The sequence below is a fragment of the Anopheles coustani genome, chromosome X (genome assembly GCF_943734705.1).
Source record: "Anopheles coustani chromosome X, idAnoCousDA_361_x.2, whole genome shotgun sequence".
In the NCBI taxonomy this organism is placed as follows: Eukaryota; Metazoa; Arthropoda; class Insecta; order Diptera; family Culicidae; genus Anopheles; species Anopheles coustani.
The window spans coordinates 9,501,396-9,525,825 of record NC_071290.1 but is presented as its reverse complement, the minus strand read 5'-3'; the positions used below and the strand labels follow the sequence as shown (position 1 = coordinate 9,525,825).

The following is a 24,430-nucleotide window of genomic DNA, read 5'->3' as shown; positions in this document are numbered from 1 at the left end:
TACTGCTACTATAGCTACTACGGTAGTTTGTAATACAGAAGAACGTAATGTAGGACAGCTAACATTGTCATCAAGCAGCAGCCTAAATGTGTTCCCCAATATCTGCCACAAATCAAGCAAGAAAATCCAGTCTAAGCAGAAGACAGATACACTATTCTAACGCAAACGAATTAAAAAGTTCTGCACCTGCCAATCTGAGTACATTCTTCATGACTCCTTAGACACGTTCGCTTCCAGGGAGAGACCTGCGTATGGCTGCAGTGAGCGACTGAAAATTGTTCTGCTTGGAGAGCCCAACATGTAAGAATGCATCGCAGTTGAGGTACCAACGACCAGAACAGTGGAAAATCGGCGGAAACGGTCGGAGGAGCGCAGCATTAAGGAAGCGTATGATGTTATCGGTGGTGTTAGCACACGTGTTTAATACAATAAACGCGAAACTCCATGGTTTGCACTGGGTTTTCAGATGACAGCAAGTCCACGGTGGCCGAATGCAGCCCAAAAGCATGAAGGGACTCGCACCGTGGGGGGACTATATTATCGGTGTCTGTTAAGCGCTACGACCACACGCGAACCGTATGCACAGCATGGGCAGATGGTCCCATCCCGCAATAGCACGTACCTTGATTTTTCGGGACACCGAATCGACCAACTCCCTCGAGATGGCGCTGCCGTCACTAAAGGCAGCTCTGGTGTGTTCCAACAATATTCTACTCGGAATTTCATTACGCTTTGCAATACATGTAGTTGTATGCTGTTCCCGTGGTTTGTCTCCAGCCTGCCTAGAGCACGCGGTTACCATTGCACAGTAGGAGTTACCTGCGATGAAACTAGAAACTATATCTTTTATCAGTTTTCGACTGTATTTCGATGCATACTTTCAACATAAAGGGAAAAATTGGAATTGAGAGATAAGAAAGAGAAAACTCAATTGCATTCTTCTCTCTACACTATATAGAAAAGGATAATTGAAATCTAGACCCGAGCCCGCACGTTTTCCTTAGCAAAGCTAGAATGGTTCTGCTTTTTTTTCATAATCCAAAATACCTTTTACTAATGCTGAGGTCCTGCCCAACTTCAAGACGGAAGAAATTTTCAATTATTGTATTTATCGTTTAGGTCATTTTTACATCCAAACAGACTGTTACTTTCACAAGTTTTGTTTATTTTTAATTATGATGATGATTATCAAAATCCTAAGATTACTGAAATGAAGAAGGACGTATATAAAATAATTGCAATATTAATGATCTTAAAAAGACATTAGTTTAATCGCAAATAATGTTAGTTTGTTTGGCTTAAATTCCCACTGTGCATGTAGTTGAATTCTCTTCCACCTTCGCTAAACTTAACAACCGTGTGTGAATAACTTTCAGACCTGCCATTTTCTTTTATGTTTAACAACAACTCTTCATACATTTATCAAATGCTACGTCAACCCTTTATTTGGATCTTCTAACTTCATATTCAACTTTCAATGCGGAAGTCAAACAAACCCGTCGCCAATTTTACGTACACTATTAGTATAAACTATCGATAATAGTTTCGTTTTAGTTTAGACAACCGATAGAAATAATATAATAATATAGAAAGTGCAGGCAACGATAAAATACTTTACCATTACACTGTTCAACGTATAAAGGATGTATGTTTTTCTAAACCCACACCATGGTTGGAGAAACGTTCTTTCCCTCAAGGGAAAACTCCACACACCCAGAGCCTCTCTGCGGTATACGACACGAACCTTATTAAAAGCGGCCTAGGCGTAGACAATGCGGAACCCATTCCACCATTGAACTGCTGCACTTGCACCGGTATTGATGAACAAAATGCTCCACTGATTTAAATACACACGACCACGGGAGACAACGTTCAGCTAACGTGCCATGTCATCGCTTTATGAAACAATTGGGATAAAGTTGCTGGGCTGACGTAAACCGTGCAGGATGGCCACATCGATACCAACAAACCCCAAATTGCATACGATACCATCATCAAGCGTCAGGTTTTCATCGAAAACGGCTATATGAAATTGCAGTCAAACAAATAAAAAACTACAACATGGTCTTAGCCAATCGATTATCATCCTTCGGAGTAGTTAAAACCAGATGAAACTGTTTGGCGCCACCGAAAGGCAACGGAAAGGAAGAACCGAGCAACAGCCCACCAGAAAACGAGCACCAAATTCGCCGTAAAGAAGGCAAGCGATCAACCGAAACCGATTTTCTATTCGGTAATCCGCTTCGCCGAGCGGTCAACTATCAAATTCACAGCCCTTTTTAACTCCATTCGACTAGTCAGCGGGACACGCTAGGCACGGACTGCAGTGCGGTCGCTGTACCATAAATCTTCCCCTGGCCTGCCCCGCCGACGTCGCCTTCGACTCCCGCGCGGCTCGTGGAATTAGTGAGATAGTTAAATTAGGCACGCTCGATTAGGCAAATATGATTTTCCAGCGTCCCCGGGATCACCCCATCTAGATAACCGTTGCACAGGGCGTGTGTGTGTGTGTGTGTGTGTTTGGGTGTGTGTGTATGGGTGTCAGTACCAGCAAGGCACAAATATGGCTACGACGTGAACAAGATGCAAAACCGGATGAGCCAAGACACTATGAGCCAGTTCCGAATGATATGGAGATTGGAACTATTTAACTTTAATCGCTTGCTTTAAAAAGAAGTTTTAGATACGTTTATACATTTCAAACAAACTTAGCTACCCTAATCTCCATAACTATATTCATCTTTTAACTAACTTACTTACTTAATCTTATTTCAAATAATACCATTTAGACTTTCCAGTACAAATCCTTTTTAAAATTTAATTAAATTTTAGGAAGAAATCGTGCGAATATTAAACATAACAAATGGAGGCTGGAAAAAATACTCAACACCCATAATGGTAGGAGGAGTTGGGAATCCTTTTCTCTATGGCACATTTTAATTCCTTCCACTCAGATTCGAAAAAATCGATTCCCGCCATTATTCCTACGGCCTGGCGTTGACAAACCCCCGCTTCTCAGGGCCTTTTTCGCACCGAACCTCCACGCAGAGATCAATTAAATCCGTTCCATTCGGCAAACCGAGAACGATAAATCATACTCATTTGCCTCAACGGACTTGCTCATCTTGGCAGGCAGGCATTTAGCGCCGGCACAGCGTCATCTCCTCAGCGCTCAAGCCTCGCGCTCAGCCGAATCATCAAATCGCACAAATCGCATCTCATCCGCTGCTAAGTACTGGTTAATTACACTCGTCGTCACATTCCGACTCGCCTTGTTTACTCCGCGCACAGGCGGCTACAACCTAGTGTCCCTTCTTTTGCTGCTCTGTTCCGGAGTTGATTTTTTTCCCCATCTTGTGTTTTGTTCCTACCGCGCGTAGTGGAAATTAATTACTACCTTGCGTCTTCCATGGTCCGTCGAAACTAACCATATGAGGCAGCGTTGAATCCTCAGAAAGCGGATAGAAGCGTGATTTATCTTCCACCCCGTTTTAATTGATGCTCCTCATCACTAGATACATCGGCCCGAAAATTACTTTCGGAAGCAAATTTCGCTGCATCCGATGATTTAGTCTCTTGTTTCTGTTGTTTCGGTGATACGCAAATATGTTTGGCGTTTACTGTGCGTTGAAAAGTTTCTTTTGAAAATGTTTTGCACTTCAAGTTTCCCTTTCTAAAGAAGCTTTTTTCGTAACCTTACGTGTCTGCCCCTTACTCGCTTCTAACATTCGTTTCTGGTCCAACGATGAGTGTCGTATCTTAGCAACCTTCCATCGTCCTACATCAGGGGTCGCCATACATTTCCTAAAAAGAGCCAGATGATTAGAAAGTTACCGAAAGCGCGGGTAGCTTAAATTATGATTTAATGTTTTCAAAGTAATACTTAACCATTTTGTATAGAATATCTGCTTTTTAAATAGTAAAGTAACATTAAAAAATGGAGTAAGATAAAATATTTAAAAAAAATCGTCATTAAACTTTTTTCGACAAAATATATTTGTTAAAAACGATCAAAATCCAATGAAAACAATTATGATTATTTTTGTTTGCAATTTGGATCGTTTTTATAAATATATTTTGGTTCGTTGTACAGTTTTGTTTTGGTTTTGCTGTAGTATTTCAGTGGAGAAAATAACACTACGAGAAATTTCCAATGTAGAGAGTGCTATTTTACATCGTCTTGAATATAAAAACTGTATTTGTTGATCGTAGCTATTTTCGAAGCAAAGTAAACGAGTTTTTGCCTTCGGAATTTGGATGAGATTCATGAGACTAGGAAATTTTAGCACGATCAATAATGCAAATACGTTATAAGAAGTGTATAAAAAAGTATAGGAGGAATTCAATTGTAAATTAATTGTAATTTTCAAGTTTGGGAAAAAACAAAAGTGACATCGAGATAAGAAACAAAACCGATAAGAATTGAGATGGGTTTTTGTATGCCGACCGATTTTTTTTGCCGACCCCTGTCCTACATCGTCAAAGTATGCGCCTCGCAGGCACCCGCACCGTATATGCCACGTCATCTGACGACTATTTGTTACAATCAAGTCCAATCTGACACTTCATCATACCGCACCGAAACCGAATCACTGCCGATGCGAACAACGGATCCGATGATCCGAACCGGTCCTAATGAAACGGCTCGCCAGGTTTCCCCCCCCCCTCACCCGAGCCGCTGTGGCACTCGATTTCAATTAACCAAAGATTTCCATTTTCCCGACGCGAACAGTGCCTTGTCAGCGGAAACACTGAGCGAAATATCGAACTATCGCGTGCAGCTTATTAGTCGTCTGCTGTTTCGATGGATTGCTAGTATCCCTTTCCATAGAATTTCAATAGTTAGCTGATAGTAGTCGCCTTAAGAATTATTGCTTTTTATTTCTTTGCTATTAATGTAAAGTCTGTTAGGAAACTTAATCAAATTTAGTTGAAGAATTGAGCGAAACCGAGCCGATTGTATTTTTATAAAATTCAACACCATCATGTAAGTAATATGTACAGCCTAGCTTTAGGATAAAGATCATACCAAACCACCGCCAAAATATTGCTAATAGGAAAACTTTTGATTGTAATACAACCGTGACTTCTATCTTTCCACGGAAATCTACATCGAACCGTCTCGTCTCCCATTCGATCGAATGTTGTGTGTTGTAAACTAAGCTCGTCATGGCAGAAAACAAACAAATCCCCGGGCGCAGGCGATGTGAGAGTGAATTAGACAACTGCAGCTCGGGGCGACAACTTTTCTTTCGAGCACGGAAAATGCGCCCGACAAATGATACTGCCAATTCCATTCAAATATGAACTTTTGCAATGTAGGATCCGCGTCACGGGCGAGCTTATTGAACGGAACCACGGCGATGGCTGTTCCCCGCTGCTTCCCAAGCAAACTACGGGACAAACTTTTCCCTACCATTTGATTTCCAATTGTTATACTTTTTAATTCGGGCGGCGTAGCAATTTCTTGTTCCTCACGAAACCCAAAAAACATAACTAGAAATCTCAGCAAAAGCATAAAGGACATACGCCAAGTATTGTAAAAAGTACAAACAATAAACAAACAGTAAAAACAGAGAATAGATCACAATACTGTAGAATGGAAAAATTGGTCCATAATCTACGGAAGACCTTCGACAACCTGGCTGCCAAAATACATAATAGCAACACCATTCGTAGACTTGATAAACTGATACAGACTCTTTATTCCTTTATAAACTGAAAATCACAACTGAATCGGAAACATTATTATTAATATTATTTATGCATCTCCGGTAAGTGATTGTGCCCAAGCACACTGAAGGAAACTTCAGGTAAAAAGGATCATGATGCACGAAATAATTCTTCATATACCACCCTTAGTACACCTCCACGAGCGTTACACTAAAGGACAAATGGCAACGCCAACCGTAATGAAAAATAATAAGGAAAACAAACAGTGTACCAATTCCATATTGTCCTTAATTATTTAAATTCATAAAACCAAAGCAAAGAGGGCACAGTTGTTTAAAATCAACATCTATACCGTTTTTTTCTAAATATACATACTACTGTACGGATACAACTCCTGCGTGGATGTTTAGAGACTCTTCACCACAAGCAAGAAAGCTTCTTCTTCTTCACTTCGTCGAGGATTTACTCCAGTACGGCTATTGAATCCAGCTTCCTGGGCCTTCGCAAGCTAACCTGGAGACATAGACCTCTTTAGGTTAAGGACTGGCAACTAAAGGCCATATGTCCTGATTTTCTGTGGTTTTATATTTTCTGTAGGCGTCGCCTTTTGACTGCCACCATGCGGCCAGGAGCACTGCTAGCCAACCACGCTAGTGCGCAGTCAAAATGCGGCTGTTCACCCGCCGTAACGAAAGGAATATTTCCTTCCGTTTGTCAGATCGCACGAAACTCGTGATCCGCTTGATTACTCAAACAGCACGAGATGTGCGTCGGCTAGGATTTCTCTGACTTGAGCTCCAGCTCGGCGACACCACGCGGCCGTGCCTAAGATAACATTACTTTTCAGCTAACCCTTTCAGGAACCTCGTGCACTGCTAACCATCCGCTCTGATGCGACGCCGAACTGGAACTGAAAGCAAGAAAGCAAGTTGTAAACAAAAAAAAACGTAAGCACTATATGTTAAGTACATCTAAGTATTGAATCCTTGTGTTTTAGTTAATAGATTTTCCCAAATGAACTTGTACAAGTCGGCCCCTACAAAGCTACACGGACAAAACTAATCAAATAACTACTTCGCCCATCCCACTACGCTCGACTGATGACAAAGTGACGTTTGAATACAGTGTGCAGACGCCCGCTGCTCGGGGCACTACTGAAGGAAACCGACGATGCTATACATCGGTAAATCGGTCGGATTCGCATGTAAAATTATTAATTCCACTGGAGTAAATACGCCGCAGTCCTGTACGATTGTCGCCGAACGGAGAAAATCGCAAGCCGACCCGCATCTAAATCGCCACCCGGGAAGCGGCGTCGCACTAGCGTCGACTCCCCTGGGGGAACCTCTTTCGCAGCACCAGGCTGATGTGCGACCGACACAACACCAGCACCAACACCAGCTAATCGAAATGAATTAAAACGACAAATCAAGAATTCAACACGCAGCGTACCGCTTCGTCTCGAGACCGTGAGCGAAACCGACCGGCGGAACCAAATCTGCCGATGCCCGGTGGGATATAATCGTCGAGTCTCCGCCAACCCGAAGGAGTCGCCAACCCGCTGGCGGCTTGGCGCGTTCTGGAGCCTGCATTAAAATGTTTTCAATTATCTTCTAGGGGGCCTTGCAGCAGGTGCGGGCTCTGCCCGGGCGCATCAACCACACCATCCGGACATGTTTTGTGTGCCCTGTTTCTCGCAACGCGTTTACTTACCCGAGCCGAGACGTTTTGCTCACTTCTGTTTCGCCGCACCGTTGTTGCGTTACATCCAGCACTGACGTACTGGAAGAATGCAAATTTGATATCCGGAACCGTCCTACCATGCAACGTTCAGACGCCAACCTTCACTCCAGGGAGTAGGCAGTCCGTGATAGGGGTGCAAAGGACAGCTTCCATTAGTTGCTCGAATATGTGGGTCAAGTACGTGTGCTGCTGCAACGGAGTATTCTGAAACAATTCTAGCATATAAGGTAGTTTCTCCTTTTCTCCAAGCCCTCAAAACGAATAGCTCATGATTAATATATATATTTACGATAATATTACAATAAATTTTACTTAAGCGACAATTAAATGTTAAGCCATGAACATGGTTTGAATTTAGCAATAAAATAACTCTATGCACTTTCGACAGGGCCTGTTTTAAGGATTTGTTGAAACATTATCAAAGACCCCCTTGCGAAAGAATAAACAATACAGCTTATATTACTTACATATACGACAGTACCATTCGTTTCACCGTTACGTTGTTCATGGAACCGAATGACCGTCATCGTTCGATATAAACTAACCTGATAACCAGATGGCCACAGTTATTTGAAACAACTAATAATGTTTTTTGACGCAAACGTGTACTTTCTGTTTGATATATGATAGAGGAGCTATCCTTGCTAAACATTACGGCAATAGGATATGGAAGATAATATTGTCCAATAGACGTCGCGCCGTTGAATCTACTTTGTGTTTATGCTTGTCAAAATCGTTTGCCACAACTCTGCATTAGCAATGAAAATAAAATCAATACGTGACAAACAAAGCCGTTCTGCGCCATTTGTTTCTTATTGTTTATTTATGTTCTATACTCGACTGATTACAAATGTGACCACTAGCTGGGTTGCAAAGTACAATAGCAATAAATAAAAAGTGGAAGGAAGATTATGTCTCATTCAATTCGTTACCTACATGAAGGATTTGCAGCACATGTTCCAAGCATTAAAATATGCTTACCCACTCCAAAGGGTGGAGAACATCCGAGCTAGTGAAGTGCAAAGTGCTGAGCCAAAGTGAGTGAGTAAGTTGATTCATCTTAATGAGTGAATTGATTCAATTCACCAAGATGATTAATTTTGGCCCTTTTTGTGATTTAAACGAAGAAATTACCTCGCTCAGAATGAAGAAGAATTTATAGAAGAATTTAGCTCTAAAAGAATGATTTAGGGCTCATTGTAGCCCAAAGAGTGGTCGATAGGGGAGGGAAGACCCCTTTTTTTGAACGCTGAATCTATGCACGTTAAACATCGTAAAAATTCATTCAACAGGAAAAAGAATTGAATCGTTCTGATTGTGCCTAATTATTCTGAACGACTTAAGGACTTGACTCTCCATTCCTACTCACTCACTTTGAATTGACTCACTTTCCTGCATCGTTATTCTCATCACTAATCCGAGCACGAGAAAGCTATTTTATCACAGTCGACACTCTGTATCGTTAGTTTGTGGCTGCTTTCAGCATTTTCTTCCACCGTGGGGCAATTTCAAATAGTGTTGCGTGAACTTCAAACGGAGAATGGCCCCTCGGCCGGTAATATGAACGGGATACTCTACTCACACAGGCAATCGCACGGAAGCTTCGGCATCTTGTTCGCCGGCCACGGCAGATAGCCGGCCGACTTGAACACCCAATAATCGTAGGACACCTTACAGACGAGCGCTATGAGCAGCAGCACCTCCGTCGCGATCAGATAGTAGATGTAGTCGGTCCAGTCGTGCTGCGATTGGCACAGCTTGCTCTCCTGTATCGTCACCAGCTGGGGCAGATTGGTGTTGCCCTCGCAAAAGATATACTCATGGTCGGGCACCTGTGCCTTCCGGCTGAGCAGCCAGTTCTTGAAGCCCTTGGCCGCGTTGCAGTCGCACGACATAGGGTTGCCCTCGAGGAAAATGTACGAGCCGAGATCGAGCGACTTGGCGAAGATGTACGACTGGACCGTCTTCAGCTTGTTGCGGCGGATTGAAAAAAGCGTGAACCGCGAGACGAAGTCCATCCCTTCGAGCTCGCTCAACGAGCTAATTTGGTTGTCGTCCGCGTGCAGCCGCAGCAACGATTGGTACGGCGGGTGGTTCAACGCCTCCAAGCTGGTTATCTGTAACGTTAGAAATGAGGATGAGGCCGGTGGGTAAACGAAAGATTGCGCGGCGCACGCGTCCCCTAAACTCACATTATTGTTCGAGATATTCAAAGTCACCGTGCCGGCCGGCAGCCGATCGGGAAACTTTGTTAGCCCGAGACCAGTGCAGGCAACGCGTGTGGTAATCGTCTTCCGCTCGGTGTTGTTTAGGTCAAAGTTAAGCCGATCCAACTCGCAGGTGCACTTTTCCGGACACTCGTCCTGCACGCGCTGTATCATTTCGAGCTGATGCAGCGGCAAGCTGTCGGTAGAGTTGAACCAGTTGAACGTGCGATTCGTCAGACAAAACGTCGATTCCGGGTCCTTAAACTTGACACCCCCTTTGAGGGATTCCAAGAGCGATTTGCACAGCATACCAACATTACCACTGCAACGATACGAGAAAAACCAAACCGTAAATGATTTCATTGTCGTTTCTTTTGACATTCAAGTGCAACAAACCCGACTGCCCAATGCTCGCACATACCGTATATCCAGCCGGAACTTCTGTAGCCCACTAGTTAACGGTATCGTGGACAAATTGTTGTACGAAAGATCCAACATCGTGAGGCTGCGCAGCTCACGAAAGGCACGCTGCTCGATCTCGCTGATGTTGTTGTTCGAAACGTTCAAACACACTGGCGAGGAGAAGCGCGCAAATGAATTACTGATACGCTGTATCGCCCCATCAGTAATCGACAGTGAGAGAAGGGTTTTGATGTATCGATTCGAGACGTTTAGCGCCAGCTCGCGCATCGTTACGTTGCGAATGTGCAGATACTTCCAGTTGGACATTTCCGATGCAACACACCCAATTGCTTTGTTGATGTCGGTCACATTGCAACAGTAGAGCGCCCCCGGTACCGCCGGATCAATGTTGCATTCGCAGTCCCCCCGACGTTCCGCACATAGCTCGGGCGGTGCGTAGTAGCACTCGATCACCGGCATCGGAGCCGGAACCGCCGGGGGCGTGCTAGTAGTGGGTGCAACCGGTTGTGCCCCGACATGCGCGGGAGTGGTGGCGATGGTCGTTGTCGTGGTCGTGCTAGTACTAGCGACGGTTGTGGTTGAGGATACGGTTGACGTCGTAGAAGGTACGGTGGAAGTACTGATGCTACTGTTGGCTACTTGGCCAATAACTTGCTCATCCACTGAGCTGGCCTCTTTCAGCGCACTGGGCATGCCGTTAACAGTCTCATGGGTCGACGAATTTATACCCTTTGTACGGCTCGCATTTGTGGCCGAATCCGTTAGAAGCACCGGTAAATTTGCCAACACTGATCCGTTGATCGCACTCGCAGCAGCAGCAGTACCACCTTCCAGTGCAGTTGGTGGCGAAAATATTTCCCCTACCGCCGATAAGGGCGTCGTGTGATCCAACGCGTGAGAAAGTTGCGAATCAGTTTCAGTATACAACACATTGGAACCGGCATGGTTTTCGCCAACGATACGACTGGAAACTATCGTAGACGGTCCGAGTACCGCAACGACTAGCCAAAGAACGACCAGCTTCCATTTACCGCGGTAAACAACCGCCTTTGCTGTCTTCTGCAAGTAGAAAAGAACGCAATTAGCCGGCGGTTAATTTTCTTTCGTTCCGATAACGGATTTCGCTTGCTTTTTCCAAGCAGAGCGAAGCTTTGACATAAAGATAAACTTCTAAAAAGCTTGTGCTTTCGAAGAGCTTTGCAATGGTCCGGTGAAACGTTCCCAAAAGCATATTTTCTTTTAAACTCGCATATTAACTATTTTTTCATTTGAGAAAAATATGTTATACTTCGTAATCTTCATAAGTTACGGTGATGAGTGTTTTCTGATGAATAATGTTGATTTTTAAACCGGCTTATGTGGTCATATTGGGTGTAAATTATTTTGATGTAGGTCAGATTTCAAATTTAATAATTCATTCAGATTAATTTAAATTAATAAATCGAGTAATCGACTCGTGGCTTCGAATCCTAATCAAATCCTTTCAGATGAATGACAAATCAGCTTAAGCACGTAAGTAAAGAAAAAAAGTATAGTAAGCCCCTCACGGTAAAAAAGTCATATTTTGTCCTAGTATTCTATACTCATACTCAAACCCATGCTATAAATCAGAGGTTGACACACAAAGGAGCCAGGTTGTTAAATTAAAATTCAAAACGTGGACTAGATACCATAAGAAATGTTTAGTTTTACATATGCTGCTGTTTTAGTTTTTGGAGTGATATAAAAAAAATCCTAACTTTCACTATTCAATCTTGACTTGATTTTTACCATTATTTTCATATAATTTAAATACATAGCATTATCCATATACTTTGTGTTTATGATAAAAATGGTATTGAAGTTTTAACCTTAAATAGGATTTATATTGTACATTCAGTTTTCGTACATTCGTAGGTTTGAGATAACTGTGCTTTGTCTTTGTGAAAGTTTTTAGCTGCAGCTCGTGTTTTGAACTAACTGCGTAAATTTTCAGAGATTTTTGACAGTTCAATATAGCTCGGATACAAGCACTGTTTTAACTTGTTACGATACCAAAATAAACTTCCAAATAGATATCCTAGTGATAAAACGAATGTTTATATCGTTTACCAAAGCTTGATTGCTAGTTATATCTTTTTAAAAATCTTTTGCTTTTCTTGTAAGTTATACACAAATATTCTTACAGACCAGATAAAATCTGTATGGGCACCGGATGTGCCCTGCGGGCTGGAATTTGTCAACCCCTGCATCGGAATAATTGAGTCAACAAAAGAATTTTTCGCCTACTCCAAGTTTCTCCAACCTACTTTACGTTGTTATTTGAATCATGACCACAACCTACACCAGCAATAAAAAAAAAACTAAAATTACCCTTCTTATTGGCGATATCGATTGCCACCTGTATCGGCTATATTTGAAAACCGCATGAAGTGCATGGTCGGACGCTTGGTTGGGCAAGCCAGTCCACACGCCTTTGTTTGTCCTCCAATTAGCGTTCGAAATTGACACCAAAGCTTCTTGAAGGCGGATGATAAAAGGATCTGGGGCATTGTTAAACGGTGTAGTTATGGATCGCGGTGCTAAAGGGGATGTGTTCGGGATATTTGCCAAATAAAACAGTCTGCCTAGCTGCTAAATGATGATAATTTCACAGTCCCTGCTAATAACCGTGTTAACCATTCGAACCTATATGCCTTTGCAATATACATTTGACAAAGTTTTGTTTGCAAATATGCAGCATAAGATGCTACTATATTTATCATCGATATCATCGATGCGTTGGAAACTTCCATCCAGTTTCCAGTAGTTTCCAAGCTCAACTGTTTCTTACCTCGTCCAGCATATCTGGGAGCGAATTTTAGTTCGTCGTAGTTGATAGATGAAGATTTCTTGACGCACTGCTATTCGGCGTCATTCAAACAGGAATTCCCCCACAATTAGTTCCCCCACTAGATAAACAAGTCCATTGCATTACAGAAGTTCTCGAGCCAGGTACACATCTATAAATAGCGATAAAGAATAAATCACATATTTAATATTGATTCAGCTTGTGGCAAGAATCTCACAAATAAGAACTAAATCTTTACAACTCACAAGCACACGGTAAGTGACGAAATGGTAAATTAATAGAACTGTGTTTTCTTTGTGACCAGAAAGCGTTTTGAGACTAGTTTTCTCAAACTTTTCACGATCGAGCGGTGGTAAATAAAGTGTTACGAGAAGAAAAACAACAACCTGCTTCGATCTGATTTGACAGATCGTACACGGTGCATTACATTCCTTCTCACATGCACTTTCTTTGAGACGCACACAGCCGACTAAACGTACACGCGCATACGCACACCCATGTGCGCAGATCAACTATTGCTTATCAGGGGTCTCCGAAAGTGAAGAGATGAATCTGGAATCGACTATACCACTGGTTGAGCCATGTGTAACTAACAAACAAGTTCAAAATGCACATGCACTCGTTGAACAGCGCTGCCGTTCCGCTACAAATCCCACAAGCACTACGATGTCGGTTACTAGACGCAAAAAATCACAGCTCCAACCAACAACTGCTGTTGTCGGAGTATTCGAATGTGCTTTAATCTTTCATGCCATAACTAATTATCAAAAATAAACGTACACTCGTGCGACTCTCCAACGTGCTGTTTGTCGCCCTCGAACGCAACACCGTTTCCGGTGCACAAACAATGCGAAGCCGGCGGCTTTCGGGCGCAGAATGTGACCGACCTGGTACAGCAACTAACAGACCAGTAACGGCGTGGTTCTGTTTACCCCAGCTTATCGATTCCAGTGTAAATGGTCTACCATCAGCAACACGCGGCTACCACACCACAGTTTCTATTTCAACGGTCATTTTGCCATTGGTGTTTTGTTTGCTATTAAGATGTTTGTCCTTTCGCTTTTTATAGAATGGCTTAGGCGTTCAACTGATAGGGACGATAAGCAAACATGTTTTTATTCTCAAAACTACAACACTGGCAACAACTTATTTGCCTACGTTCTTAGCAAGCCCGTCTGGATTACGATTTCTATTCCTTTTCAACATTTTTTTAAGTAACGAAAATCGACATTCGAAACAGAGAAAGATATTTATAAAGAACAACGTATGGAATGTTGCAACTCCGTGCTTGAAACTGATTGCTTTCAAACACTCCGCCTTATCAAAAACCTAGAACCAAATCATACTAAATACATGGCTGAAATACTGAACATTCTAAAGGCTCACCGCGTGTTCAATTCACATATTGGAACACGAGATGAACAACGTGTTTGTTCTAAACAGTTCCTCCTGCTGGTGGCATGTAGAGCTCCACCATTTCTCCGTTATTTTATTATTCATCCATTTCAGGTAATAGCCTTTATCCTTCAATTACACCAATTAAGGAAATAGATCATATTGCGGTTGGCCATCAGTATGCGGGAAAAAACATAAAATTCTTTGAATCATTAAATGCAATGTTCGCTCGCATTTGGTTCTACCTCAGGGTAACTGTACCATGACGCTCCTTATTTACACTAAAACACATAGGGTATGAACTGCAACACGTACAATTAGGTTTTATAGTTGCGGCTAGAAGTGAGCTAGCATGAACTGGGTGTGATTTAAAAGTCTACTGCTCGTGTATGCAATAAAAATAAGTCTATACAAAAACGGTTGATATCCTTGTTCAATTAATCAACAAAATAAGGCATGAATTCCAGAAGTTTCAATGTTTATAAGAAATTGGAACAAAACTACTTTTAGTATACTGTATAATTCTTTTAGTATACTGTGTAAAATAAATTTAACTGAAATATTTAGCAACTGAGGACACCAGTGCATATAATTGAGAAACGTACCCTATTTGTGGGCCCGAATATGGAGTCGTCTTTATCTGACAGGTCGCCTCAGCTGTGCACAGTTGACAGCGCGTCCTTGTGATCAAAGTCATTCCAAAGCGGGAACGAATAGAAGTGTTTGCAAACTAACAAACTGAGCAAAGGCAACAAATCGAAGTGACGACGATGTTCTCATACCAAACCAAGGCTGGGTGATGCGTGATCAACGGACGCGATCACCGCGGTTCAGTGGAATTGACTCATCGTAGTTTTAGGGCAGTACCGAGATCAATCTAGTAACGAAAGGTTCGAGTTCGAGTTTTGGTTCTTTTAGAATACGTGCCTTATATTTCGTTTCTTCGCCACAATTTTAGTTACCATCTTCCGACCGCTTCATCGCTTTACTAACTATGACCTCCGCGGAACAAACCGAAGGGCTTGCCTCGTCCGAAACTGATGGGGCGAAGCTGACGGCGATGGTTGGTGTACAGCTGGAGTTCCTGACCCGTACGGATGAACCCGGTCACGACGTTACCCGTTGGGACATTTCGCTGACGTGCATATCTATCGTTCTGCGAATAGTGAGCATAAGTTTGACCTTGCTCCTTGCTAACGAGTATTATCAAAAAGAACGAATCATCTATTTCGCCCTGACGCTTGGCGGATTGATCGTACCGGCCATTATCACCTCCTTGCTGAGCCTGCTGATGTATGTAGACGACACGAAACGGGGGCGGCGCGAATCTCAACCATGCTGCGACACCATGCTGTGCGTACTTGTGCTGCCGTTTTTCTGCCGGTACTGGCATTCAATGCGTCTCTCGTACGCTTGCTATCAGGCAAAGCGTCGGCAAGATTTATCCGGCCAAAAACGGACCTACGAGCTGCTGGTTCAGGAAGACAGCGACGTGGCATTGTTGCGTATATTCGAGTGCCTGCTAGAGGTGACATTGCAGAAAATCCTCCAACTGACGATCGTCCTCACCACCGGTCCCGTGTCGCCACTGCAGATGCTTTCGATCATCAGTGCCATGGGCAGCATTGCCTGGTGTATGGCATCCCACTATCGTTGCGTACGGTTCGCTCGGCTTGATAAGCGACACATTCCCTGGTCCGGCACGATCGTTCACATTGCCTGGCAGTTTACCGTGACGGTCGCACGTGTCCTCGCCATCGCCACGGTGGCCAGTGTATTTCCGTACTACACTGCGCTGGCCTGCGCCGTCCACGCTATGCTGATGGCATTGTGGGTGTTCTTTTACGAACGTCCATCCTTCTGCGGTGATTCTTTCATCCAGCGTGCGTTCCTGTCCTCCGCCTTCGGTGCAGTGTTCATTTTCAACTACATTCCTCTTCGCGAAGGAGCGACGCAGTTACGGTATTCACTGTTTTACACACTTTGTTTCATCGAGACGGTGACCTGCGGAACGTTATACGCACTGTTTGTGCGTAACTCAACGATACGAGGGTCGACAATTTGGCTCGTTGTATTGAGCTGCTTCCCAGTAGTGATGTTCGTGCTCGGTATCATGTTGATGATCGTTTTCTATCGATCCTGTCACCCAAACATCACCTCACGCCAGCAGGATGATCCATCGGTAGATTTATAGATTGGTTCACTCGAAGCCTAATAGCCGACCAAAGAACTGGAATGTAGGAATATGAAAAATTGGCTATGTGAATTACAATACCCGTGAATGCAAAAACGGCCAGAAGCGGTATATGTTGCAGATAACATAAAGACTGAATCGTAGCAATACACGAATTGTATTATTTTAACTCAAAGACATACTTTGTTACAACAACATCTTATCAAGAGTTAAATATTACCTCAAGAGTCTATCATATTGTACTTTTTGTGTAAGTCGTAAGGAGATATGTTTGTTATTAATATAGTGATAAATACACATACTTTTCTCCTGTGAATAACATGGTTTTTTAATATGTGAATATAATAAAGTAGCTCTAAAATAAGAGTTCTCTGTGAAGTAAAGCCTTCTTTGAAAATTTGATGATTTCGTTTATTCCTTTTCCTTAAATTTCAAACCGTATCTTTTGGCGGTTGGATTTGAATTTAAATAAAAACCACAGAGCGTATGCTCGGTAAAAAACATTTAGTAAATGTTTGGATTGAATTATTTTTTATGTTTAATTTGATGACCTGGATTGGTTCTCGCATGCAGTACAGATATAGGATTGAAACGTTACAACGGGTTTGCGTTGGTCGAAAGAAACAGAAACCAGGTTATAAAACTCGATTGTGCACGCCAGCTATCATGCCATTTGGTCGATGACGCTTATTAACGTCAAAACATTGCGCAAGCAAAACAAATCGTTAGAACGAGTCGTAATAGTTTTCTTCGTTGGTATCGGTTATTCACCGGGTCGTGCTAAATATGCTACAAAATACAATAAAATCTGGATTGAAATTCCGTTTGGCAGCAGTATTGAGCTGCACCCAGTTTCAGTGAGTTAAATTTGCTTACCTTAATGCCGTCATTCCACAACATTGTATCCAAAAACGTTTCTCTACTTTCAGATTCAGAGATGCCCGCAGTAATGAGGCGGCTTACAGCTCTGCTGTGGTTCAACGAAATATGAACGCACAACTACTTCAAGCCCCTCGTAACCCGTTGAACACTCTCTGCAAACGTTCCATGTTCATTCAAACGCAGGACACACCGAATCCGGATAGTTTGAAGTTCCTTCCCGGGGTGGCAGTGCTGGAGAAAGGTCAAACAATGGACTTCCCCAATGTGTCGTCTGCTCAATGCAGTCCCCTGGCAAAGCTTCTGTTCCGTGTCGAGGGAGTTCGGTCCGTATTTTTCGGTGGCGATTTTGTAACCATATCGAAGCAGGAGGATGCTGAATGGCGAATTATCAAGCCGGAAGTGTTCGCGGTAATTATGGACTTTTTTGCCTCGGGGCTTCCGGTGGTCACTGATGCCAAGCCCAACCTGGACACGCAAATCAATGAGGAGGACGACGAAACGGTGCAGATGATCAAGGAGCTGCTTGACACGCGCATTCGCCCTACGGTGCAAGAAGATGGAGGGGATATTATCTTTATGGGCTTCGATGACGGTGTGGTGAAGCTTAAAATGCAGGGCTCCTGTTCGTCGTGTCCTAGCTCTATCGTTACGCTGAAAAACGGTGTGCAGAACATGCTACAGTTCTACATACCCGAGGTGGTGTCTGTCGAGCAGGTTAAGGATGATGTAGATAAAATCACAGAGGAAGAATTTTCCCGGCTCGAAAAACAAATCCGGAAGAAGGACGAATCTGCAGTAGACAACAAACCTTAATTGCATGTGTATGTTATCTTTATTATCCGTAATTCTAACATATAGCGTTATGTACATACAATACAATCTTTGAAAAACACATCGCTATGAGGCACAATGTTTTTCTACGCGACTTCGCTTCGGTAGTTTACAATAAGATAAATCACAGTCATTATCTTCACTTTCACTACTCTCGGTAGTTCTCCCTGCTCGATGATTTGTACGCCGTTTTGTTCTGTATTCAATCTTATTTAAATTTAGAGAAAGACCATCCTGAGCCTTATCTCGTCGTTCTGCGCCGTTGTTACTCGTTGCGTGATTTATTCTATTTCCCAACATTGATTCTATCAACTGTTCTTTTCTAACTCGGTCGTCTTCGTCGGCAATCACGTTAAGCCGAATGTCACACACATGTTGCTGAAAGTGGGCTAGAAATGCGCCTAGCTCATTGCAGCTCGCGTGTGCAGAATAGCAAACGTAGAATAGATTATTAGATTCTTTCCAAAACTGTTCGGTAGGTTGCAAGGCTCGCCAACGGAGAGCGGACGGGCGGATCGTGCGTACGAAGGATGTACTATTCTCGTTGCACAGCTTTTCGCAGTTCAGATTCCGGTTCGACCGCATTGTTCCGGTGCAGGCGTGAATACGAGTTGAACTATCGCAGGTGAGTATATCGTTTAGCGATGAGAAGTGCTTGTACGGGGCACGCTGCCTATCGGAGATATGTATCCTTTCCTTCAATCGATCAAATAGTCGTAAGAATAGATCTTCTGAACCATAGTTCGCAGGAAGCCATAATGATACTACGTTACGCTGATCAGCTGCCAGCCATTCCGTGCAAAGATGTATAACTCGTGCCGTACTTTCTTCGCGACTCGGGAAGTAGGAATAGTCTTTATCGAGGAACGTACTATCCAAGTACACTATTGCTGGCTGTATTCCACTCGATTGTGTCGTGAAATTCTTCTGGGAGCTTAAACGGAAATCGCCAGTGTATAGTACGCGAGTACCATTCCCTTCGAAGTAAAACATTACCGATCCGGGGCAGTGTTCGGCAGAAAGTGAGCGCACGTACAGCTCGTAGGGGGCTTCCCCAGTTGAAGGATGCACTTTTAAAGCCAGTTGCTCTCCAACGTGAAACGAACGCACTACGTCGGCATGCTGAGGAAAACGATGTTTGATAAATACTCCGGAAATAGGGCTCAAGTGCAACGAGCCCGGAAGAGGCACGTTCTTGTCTAGGCCCCTCATATGGTCTGCATGGCAGTGAGACAAAAAGAATATCGACGATTGACTGCGCTGTGCGTCTTCGAAGCAGTCGATGGCAATACCCGGTAATTCGGGAATGAACCCTGTGAATGTACTCATCCCACGGTGTAGATTATATCTAGGGAATTCTTTCCCACTGTAAAGATCGCATCTAAAACATAATAACGATATTACAACTGTGGAACAATTCGCAACTCAAAACCACTGGTTGACATTTGGTGCAAGGTTACTGTAACGAAGTAAAACTCACTTTATTAGAGTTGGGTAATTCAGATTAAAATTCTTAAATAATAATGAAGTCTAATGTTGCGTGAATGATTCTGAATTAGCTAGTTTTAATTACGGTTTTGCTATTTTATATACTTTTTACCGTTTACGTGTTTTCCATTACTTCTTGTATGAGATTTTGACAGGTTGAACAGGACGATGAAGCTCATTGATTTCCCATCATGATCAAAACTAAGGCTTTAGTAATAGACTCCATCGTCTTCGTACAATCTTGATAAAAAACATATTATAAAGACATGTTTCATTGGAACTTGTAATGTAATCTTAATGAAAAACTGTTAAAATTATGTAATGATCACAAAACGTCATGACAATCAAGCCTTTATACTGATGACAACAGTAGTTTACTGCAGACAACCATGAACTATCGTAAGAAAATTGTGTTGGGATACAATGAAATCTTTGCAGCATCTTCTAAATATTTTATTACTTGTTTACAGTTCGCGCCAATTTATCACGCTTCAAACTAATTACCTTCGATGTCACGGATACTCTCCTAGAATACGCTGTTCGACCTGAGCGACACTATGCACAAGTGATAAACGGTGTTTTGGGACCACACATTAACTTGCAAATTGATGAAGATGCGATAAGTAAGTCATTCGTCAGCTGTTTCCGAATGATGAAAAGTCAGTATCCCAATTTCGGATGCAAGGGAAAGCACCCAGATGAATTGAACAATCGCGAGGAAAACTGGCGCTGGTGGTGGCGCACACTAGTCGAGCGCGTAATTTTGGAAGCAGCATCACAATCCGGTTACATCAAAGTACCACCAGTGCTTTTGACTACCATCGCAAATCAGCTGATCGACGATTACACATATGATACGAACCATATGTGTTGGAAAAAGCGACCCGGTGTGGATCAGTTTATGAGTGCTGTACAGGAAACAGCTAATTCTTCTACATCGCAGAACCAAAGAAAAATGATGGCCGTTATATCCAATTTTGATTCACGGCTGAGTACAATTCTTCGGAACCACGGAATTTCATCTGCATCAAACGATAATCCAAGGCTTGACTTCATTCTCACCAGCTATGAAGCCGGCGTTGAAAAACCAGACCAGCAAATATTTCAAATAGCGTTAAACCGTGCAAATCTAATATCTCATGCTAGCAATGTACATCCTCACGAGGCGTTGCATATAGGAAATTTGTGCAAAGAAGATTACTTAGGGGCTCGCAATGCTGGTTGGCATGCGCTTTTAGTGAATGTTTCAAATACAAAGAAGAATGAAGAGCTTCGGACAACAATTCCGAAATGGCACATTTTTGCTGGATTTCCCGAATTACAAAACCGTTTGGAAACTGATCCCTCATTTGAGTGGTGAAAATTTCTTTTTAAAACAAAAGATATATTCTTTCTTGGCTCAATTGATTCATTTCAAATAAACAAAAACGAAAGCATACAAGATATTATTCAAGAGAGTAAATAGTATTTCATGTTCGCGATCTGTTCAATGATAAATTATTTAAATGTTGTGTACATAAATTACAGCTGCTTTATATGAAGTTGTATAAATTATATTAAATTAAATTTGTGATAATGAAATACAACGTTTGAATTGTGTAGACCGTAATAATAAGAAGTAGATTGTAATATTTCTACATGCGTAAAGATAAAGCATTGAATTTAAGAACTCAACGGTGATAAGCGTAAAAGAAAAAGTGAATCTGATAGGCGAGAAATAAAACAATTCGGAAACAATTGCAGGTACTCTAATTTCCAGAGTAAAGGTAATTTTATTGGTGATCACAAGAAGTTATGTGAGAGTGCTGCAGTCCACTTGCAATATAGTTACTATGCTGTGGTTGTGTAAGCTGTGCGACTTTTTAGAAGATACTATTTCTATATCCACAAACATTTAGCTCCAGTCGACAATGGCCTACAATGGGGACTGTTTTTCCTCCACATCTTCTATTCAAATTAAGAATGAAACTGATTGTCGTCATCAACAATACGATATCTCATTCATATTTTAGTTTTCTATGATACAAGCTCGCGAAACAAATCAAATTTCATGTATTGTCCTTTTATAACTGTTTGACTGGTTTTAAAAGGTTTTTGAGTAACTGTTTTCCTTACTGATTTAAAATTATTGTTCACATTGGTTTGCTTTACAATTTGGATAAAAAAGGGATATAAACAACTTACTCTGAAAATGAAATGCATGCCGTGATTCCCGAATTTCAACACAACATTTTTTTTATAATTGAAACAAATATGTTTAAGATTTACCTTCCATGTGATTGCCTTATAATTGCAAATCCTCAAATGCCTAAGTAACATAGTATAGTTAGATTTACTGTTTATCACCTGAAACATCTCCCGCCGGCATTAAATTATACAAATTCAACTTACAAAAAATACTTCATTTAAATATAAGCCTCGCTTTCGATAAATAATACAATTCACAGCGTTAGTTTTATGGGCGCGATGTTGATCGTTGATGTACGCTGCTGATGCCACCATTACTAAAAACGAAACAAGAAAATGTGTATACTCTGGAAAATCAATTCGTTATTGTTACTTACGATTTACTGCACTTCAAATGTATAATAAGCAGAACGATTCCCAGCAAAAAGCAAACACTACCAACTACGATGTAAGCGAAGCCAAGGAATGGGTTTTTTCCTCCCAAAAGCGATGTTGTTGATAATATAAACTTTTTCGTTCCATCAAATTCAGTAACGGAGTAGGCTGCGAATTTAAAACGATATAAATGAGTCGAATAAAGCATTGTTAGGCAACTATATTCGGTTTGCATTATACTCACAGTATGTGACGGACAGAGAATAATTGCCCTTCAGCAGACCTTCCTGAAAACGTTCGTCGGAATGATCAATCCGACGATGAAGCTTTCTGAACGTAGGCAAGGCTGCTGTGCGCATCCATACGATCAAATCTTCGTTCTGAAATCCATTGTTTTCTTCGTTTGATAGATCGAGCTCCCACAACTCGCGCCGCCACGCCTTGGGACGTTTGAAACCGTTTAATGCGGTCCTCAGATCCCCTTCCGGATTGCGAAATTTAATCTGCCGATCAGATGGCCAAGCAATTTCCGTCTTCAGTAAAGGAACGGGGCGGCCGTCCACCAGATGCAGCTCAAACTCATCGCTGAACAAGGAGTTAGCAATTGCACCACACGGCGCTATCGGCTTTCCTTCGTCGTCGTCAACATACGCAAAAGGAGCACAATCACTCGACGGTGTCGACGACAGTCGCCCGAGAAGCTGATCGTCATCGCGCGATTTGACGTATCGCCGATGATTTTGATAATAATTCGTCAGCCCGTAGTACATGTACACCTTACCGAGGAAGTCTTTCTCCAGCTCGAAATTGATATTACATCTGCAATTCATGTCCGGACTGGCACTGATTATTTCCGCGCAAGTTCGATTGTCATTGTCCGGTTTACAGTGGGTGTAATCGTACACAAACTCGTTGATCTGAAAGCAGATATAGATTAATCGTGAAAATTTTGAAAAGAACGAAGAATTATTATGCAGGCACTTACCGAATTTGAAGAAATCAACAGCAAGGCACCGATTGGGATGAAAAGTATACCTATCAAAAAGAAGGCAGGCAGAACAGTACCTGCCGTAAGGACAGGCTGCCAGGCCGGAAGCCTTTGCTGCTTGAAGGCGGAGTCTTGGAGCAGGAAATGAAAAACGAAAAGGCACACAATTGGTTGCAAACCGTAGCTGTGTAATGCAATACTTGGCCATATGTCGTAAAATGTTCACGAATGACCTTAGACAAATTTCATACCTGATGGCCGCTTCGATTTGAGCACTTCTGCTCCATCCACCGTCTCTGGCATGGCGTAACTTATTATTGCGGCCAGTTTTACGGTATAATAATCGGATACAGACTTCGCAAACGATAATATTCTGGATTATATTATTTACGAACAACAATACAGCAGAGCACCCTTGAAATGAAAATTTTTGACGTGACTCATATGCCCTACGAGACCACGAGTCGTATAGCGTACAGGTTTAGCATGACATACAAATGTGACGTTTTACGAGCGCAAGGTTGTTGTAACCAAGTAGTACTTGGAATGATTCATATGATTGAATCTTTCAACAAGAGTCAATTTGATGAATCTTTTATAAAAATTTTAACCAAAACTATTCTTAAACATTTCCATAACGGAAATGGAAACAATATCAATATCAGTGAGCAAACCACAAAACATGTCTTCAGTTCAGATAAGCTACCCCAGGAGAGAGAGTTTATGATTGGTTATGGTTCGTCCAATACTTCATATTCATTCGTTGAGTTGATTGAATTTTTCGGATTCATAAGCCTTCAGTTTCACAAATATAGCATAGATTGTTCACATTAGTTGGTTGTTTAGTATAGCATAATACAAGTATTGCTTCGCTCTAGTAACCTTAACTTGTATAACAAAATATGAACAATTTTTAAAAAACATTAGTCCGTTTGTGAGATAATGACACGCTTCTTAAATTTACTTATTAATCGGCTAATTCTATGGTCATATTTAATGATAAACTGGAAATGGTGGGGGGAATGTCGATTAAATTATCGAATCTATTTTGTTAAGCGTCGAAAAAAGGAAACTTATTGCTTTACACCAGCGTATTCCCAGCTCTTCAGGCTCAACGTAGTAAAAATGTGCTATGAAGCTATAATTGTAAATGTTGAACATACAAAGAAACAATCAAATATTCTACAGAACATTCAATTTGAAACAAAAAAAAA

The 24,430-nt window shown here is 42.0% G+C and overlaps 7 protein-coding genes across 8 annotated transcripts in view; 3 read left to right on the top strand and 4 right to left on the bottom strand.

Annotated features, from left to right (window-relative positions):
• Positions 1-7,943, bottom strand: part of LOC131269034 (lachesin) — a 148,286-nt gene extending 140,343 nt beyond the window's left edge. The window contains exon 1 of the mRNA XM_058271346.1: positions 7,884-7,943. Coding sequence (XP_058127329.1) covers positions 7,884-7,943 — 60 coding nt within the window. The remainder of the gene's footprint in view (positions 1-7,883) is intronic.
• Positions 7,944-8,589: 646 nt separating this feature from the next.
• LOC131269143 (protein halfway) lies at positions 8,590-13,254 on the bottom strand. The gene is made up of 5 exons (XM_058271471.1): positions 13,122-13,254; positions 12,859-13,027; positions 10,045-11,105; positions 9,609-9,945; positions 8,590-9,533 (listed from the first exon to the last, which is right to left on the bottom strand). Exons 2-5 carry the CDS (start codon positions 12,868-12,870, stop codon positions 8,991-8,993), a joined length of 1,953 nt encoding a protein of 650 aa, XP_058127454.1. The 5' UTR covers positions 12,871-13,027; positions 13,122-13,254; the 3' UTR covers positions 8,590-8,990.
• A 1,723-nt stretch (positions 13,255-14,977) lies between these two features.
• On the top strand, positions 14,978-16,773 carry LOC131269145 (XK-related protein 6). Its single transcript, XM_058271473.1, has 2 exons — positions 14,978-15,161; positions 15,230-16,773. Exon 2 carries the CDS (start codon positions 15,266-15,268, stop codon positions 16,463-16,465), a length of 1,200 nt encoding a protein of 399 aa, XP_058127456.1. The 5' UTR covers positions 14,978-15,161; positions 15,230-15,265; the 3' UTR covers positions 16,466-16,773.
• Positions 16,774-17,181: 408 nt separating this feature from the next.
• Positions 17,182-18,235, top strand: LOC131269149 (NFU1 iron-sulfur cluster scaffold homolog, mitochondrial-like). The gene is made up of 2 exons (XM_058271477.1): positions 17,182-17,322; positions 17,395-18,235. The coding sequence occupies exons 1-2, from the start codon at positions 17,252-17,254 to the stop codon at positions 18,158-18,160; spliced, it is 837 nt and encodes a 278-aa protein (XP_058127460.1). The 5' UTR covers positions 17,182-17,251; the 3' UTR covers positions 18,161-18,235.
• On the bottom strand, positions 18,163-19,589 carry LOC131269144 (protein artemis-like). Its single transcript, XM_058271472.1, has one exon. The coding sequence runs from the start codon at positions 19,505-19,507 to the stop codon at positions 18,245-18,247; it is 1,263 nt and encodes a 420-aa protein (XP_058127455.1). The 5' UTR covers positions 19,508-19,589; the 3' UTR covers positions 18,163-18,244.
• Positions 19,590-20,020: 431 nt separating this feature from the next.
• On the top strand, positions 20,021-21,411 carry LOC131269148 (rhythmically expressed gene 2 protein-like). The gene is made up of 2 exons (XM_058271476.1): positions 20,021-20,065; positions 20,137-21,411. Exons 1-2 carry the CDS (start codon positions 20,056-20,058, stop codon positions 21,024-21,026), a joined length of 900 nt encoding a protein of 299 aa, XP_058127459.1. The 5' UTR covers positions 20,021-20,055; the 3' UTR covers positions 21,027-21,411.
• A 284-nt stretch (positions 21,412-21,695) lies between these two features.
• LOC131269147 (cell cycle control protein 50A) lies at positions 21,696-23,640 on the bottom strand. 2 transcript variants are annotated; one of them, XM_058271474.1, is made up of 5 exons: positions 23,468-23,640; positions 23,214-23,347; positions 22,473-23,145; positions 22,231-22,396; positions 21,696-22,170 (listed from the first exon to the last, which is right to left on the bottom strand). In XM_058271474.1, the coding sequence occupies exons 1-5, from the start codon at positions 23,517-23,519 to the stop codon at positions 22,122-22,124; spliced, it is 1,074 nt and encodes a 357-aa protein (XP_058127457.1). In that variant the 5' UTR covers positions 23,520-23,640; the 3' UTR covers positions 21,696-22,121. The 2 variants fall into 2 exon arrangements, with proteins under 2 accessions (XP_058127457.1, XP_058127458.1); XM_058271475.1 differs by lacking the exon at positions 21,696-22,170 and having other exon boundaries at positions 22,227-22,396.
• Positions 23,641-24,430: the final 790 nt, after the last annotated feature.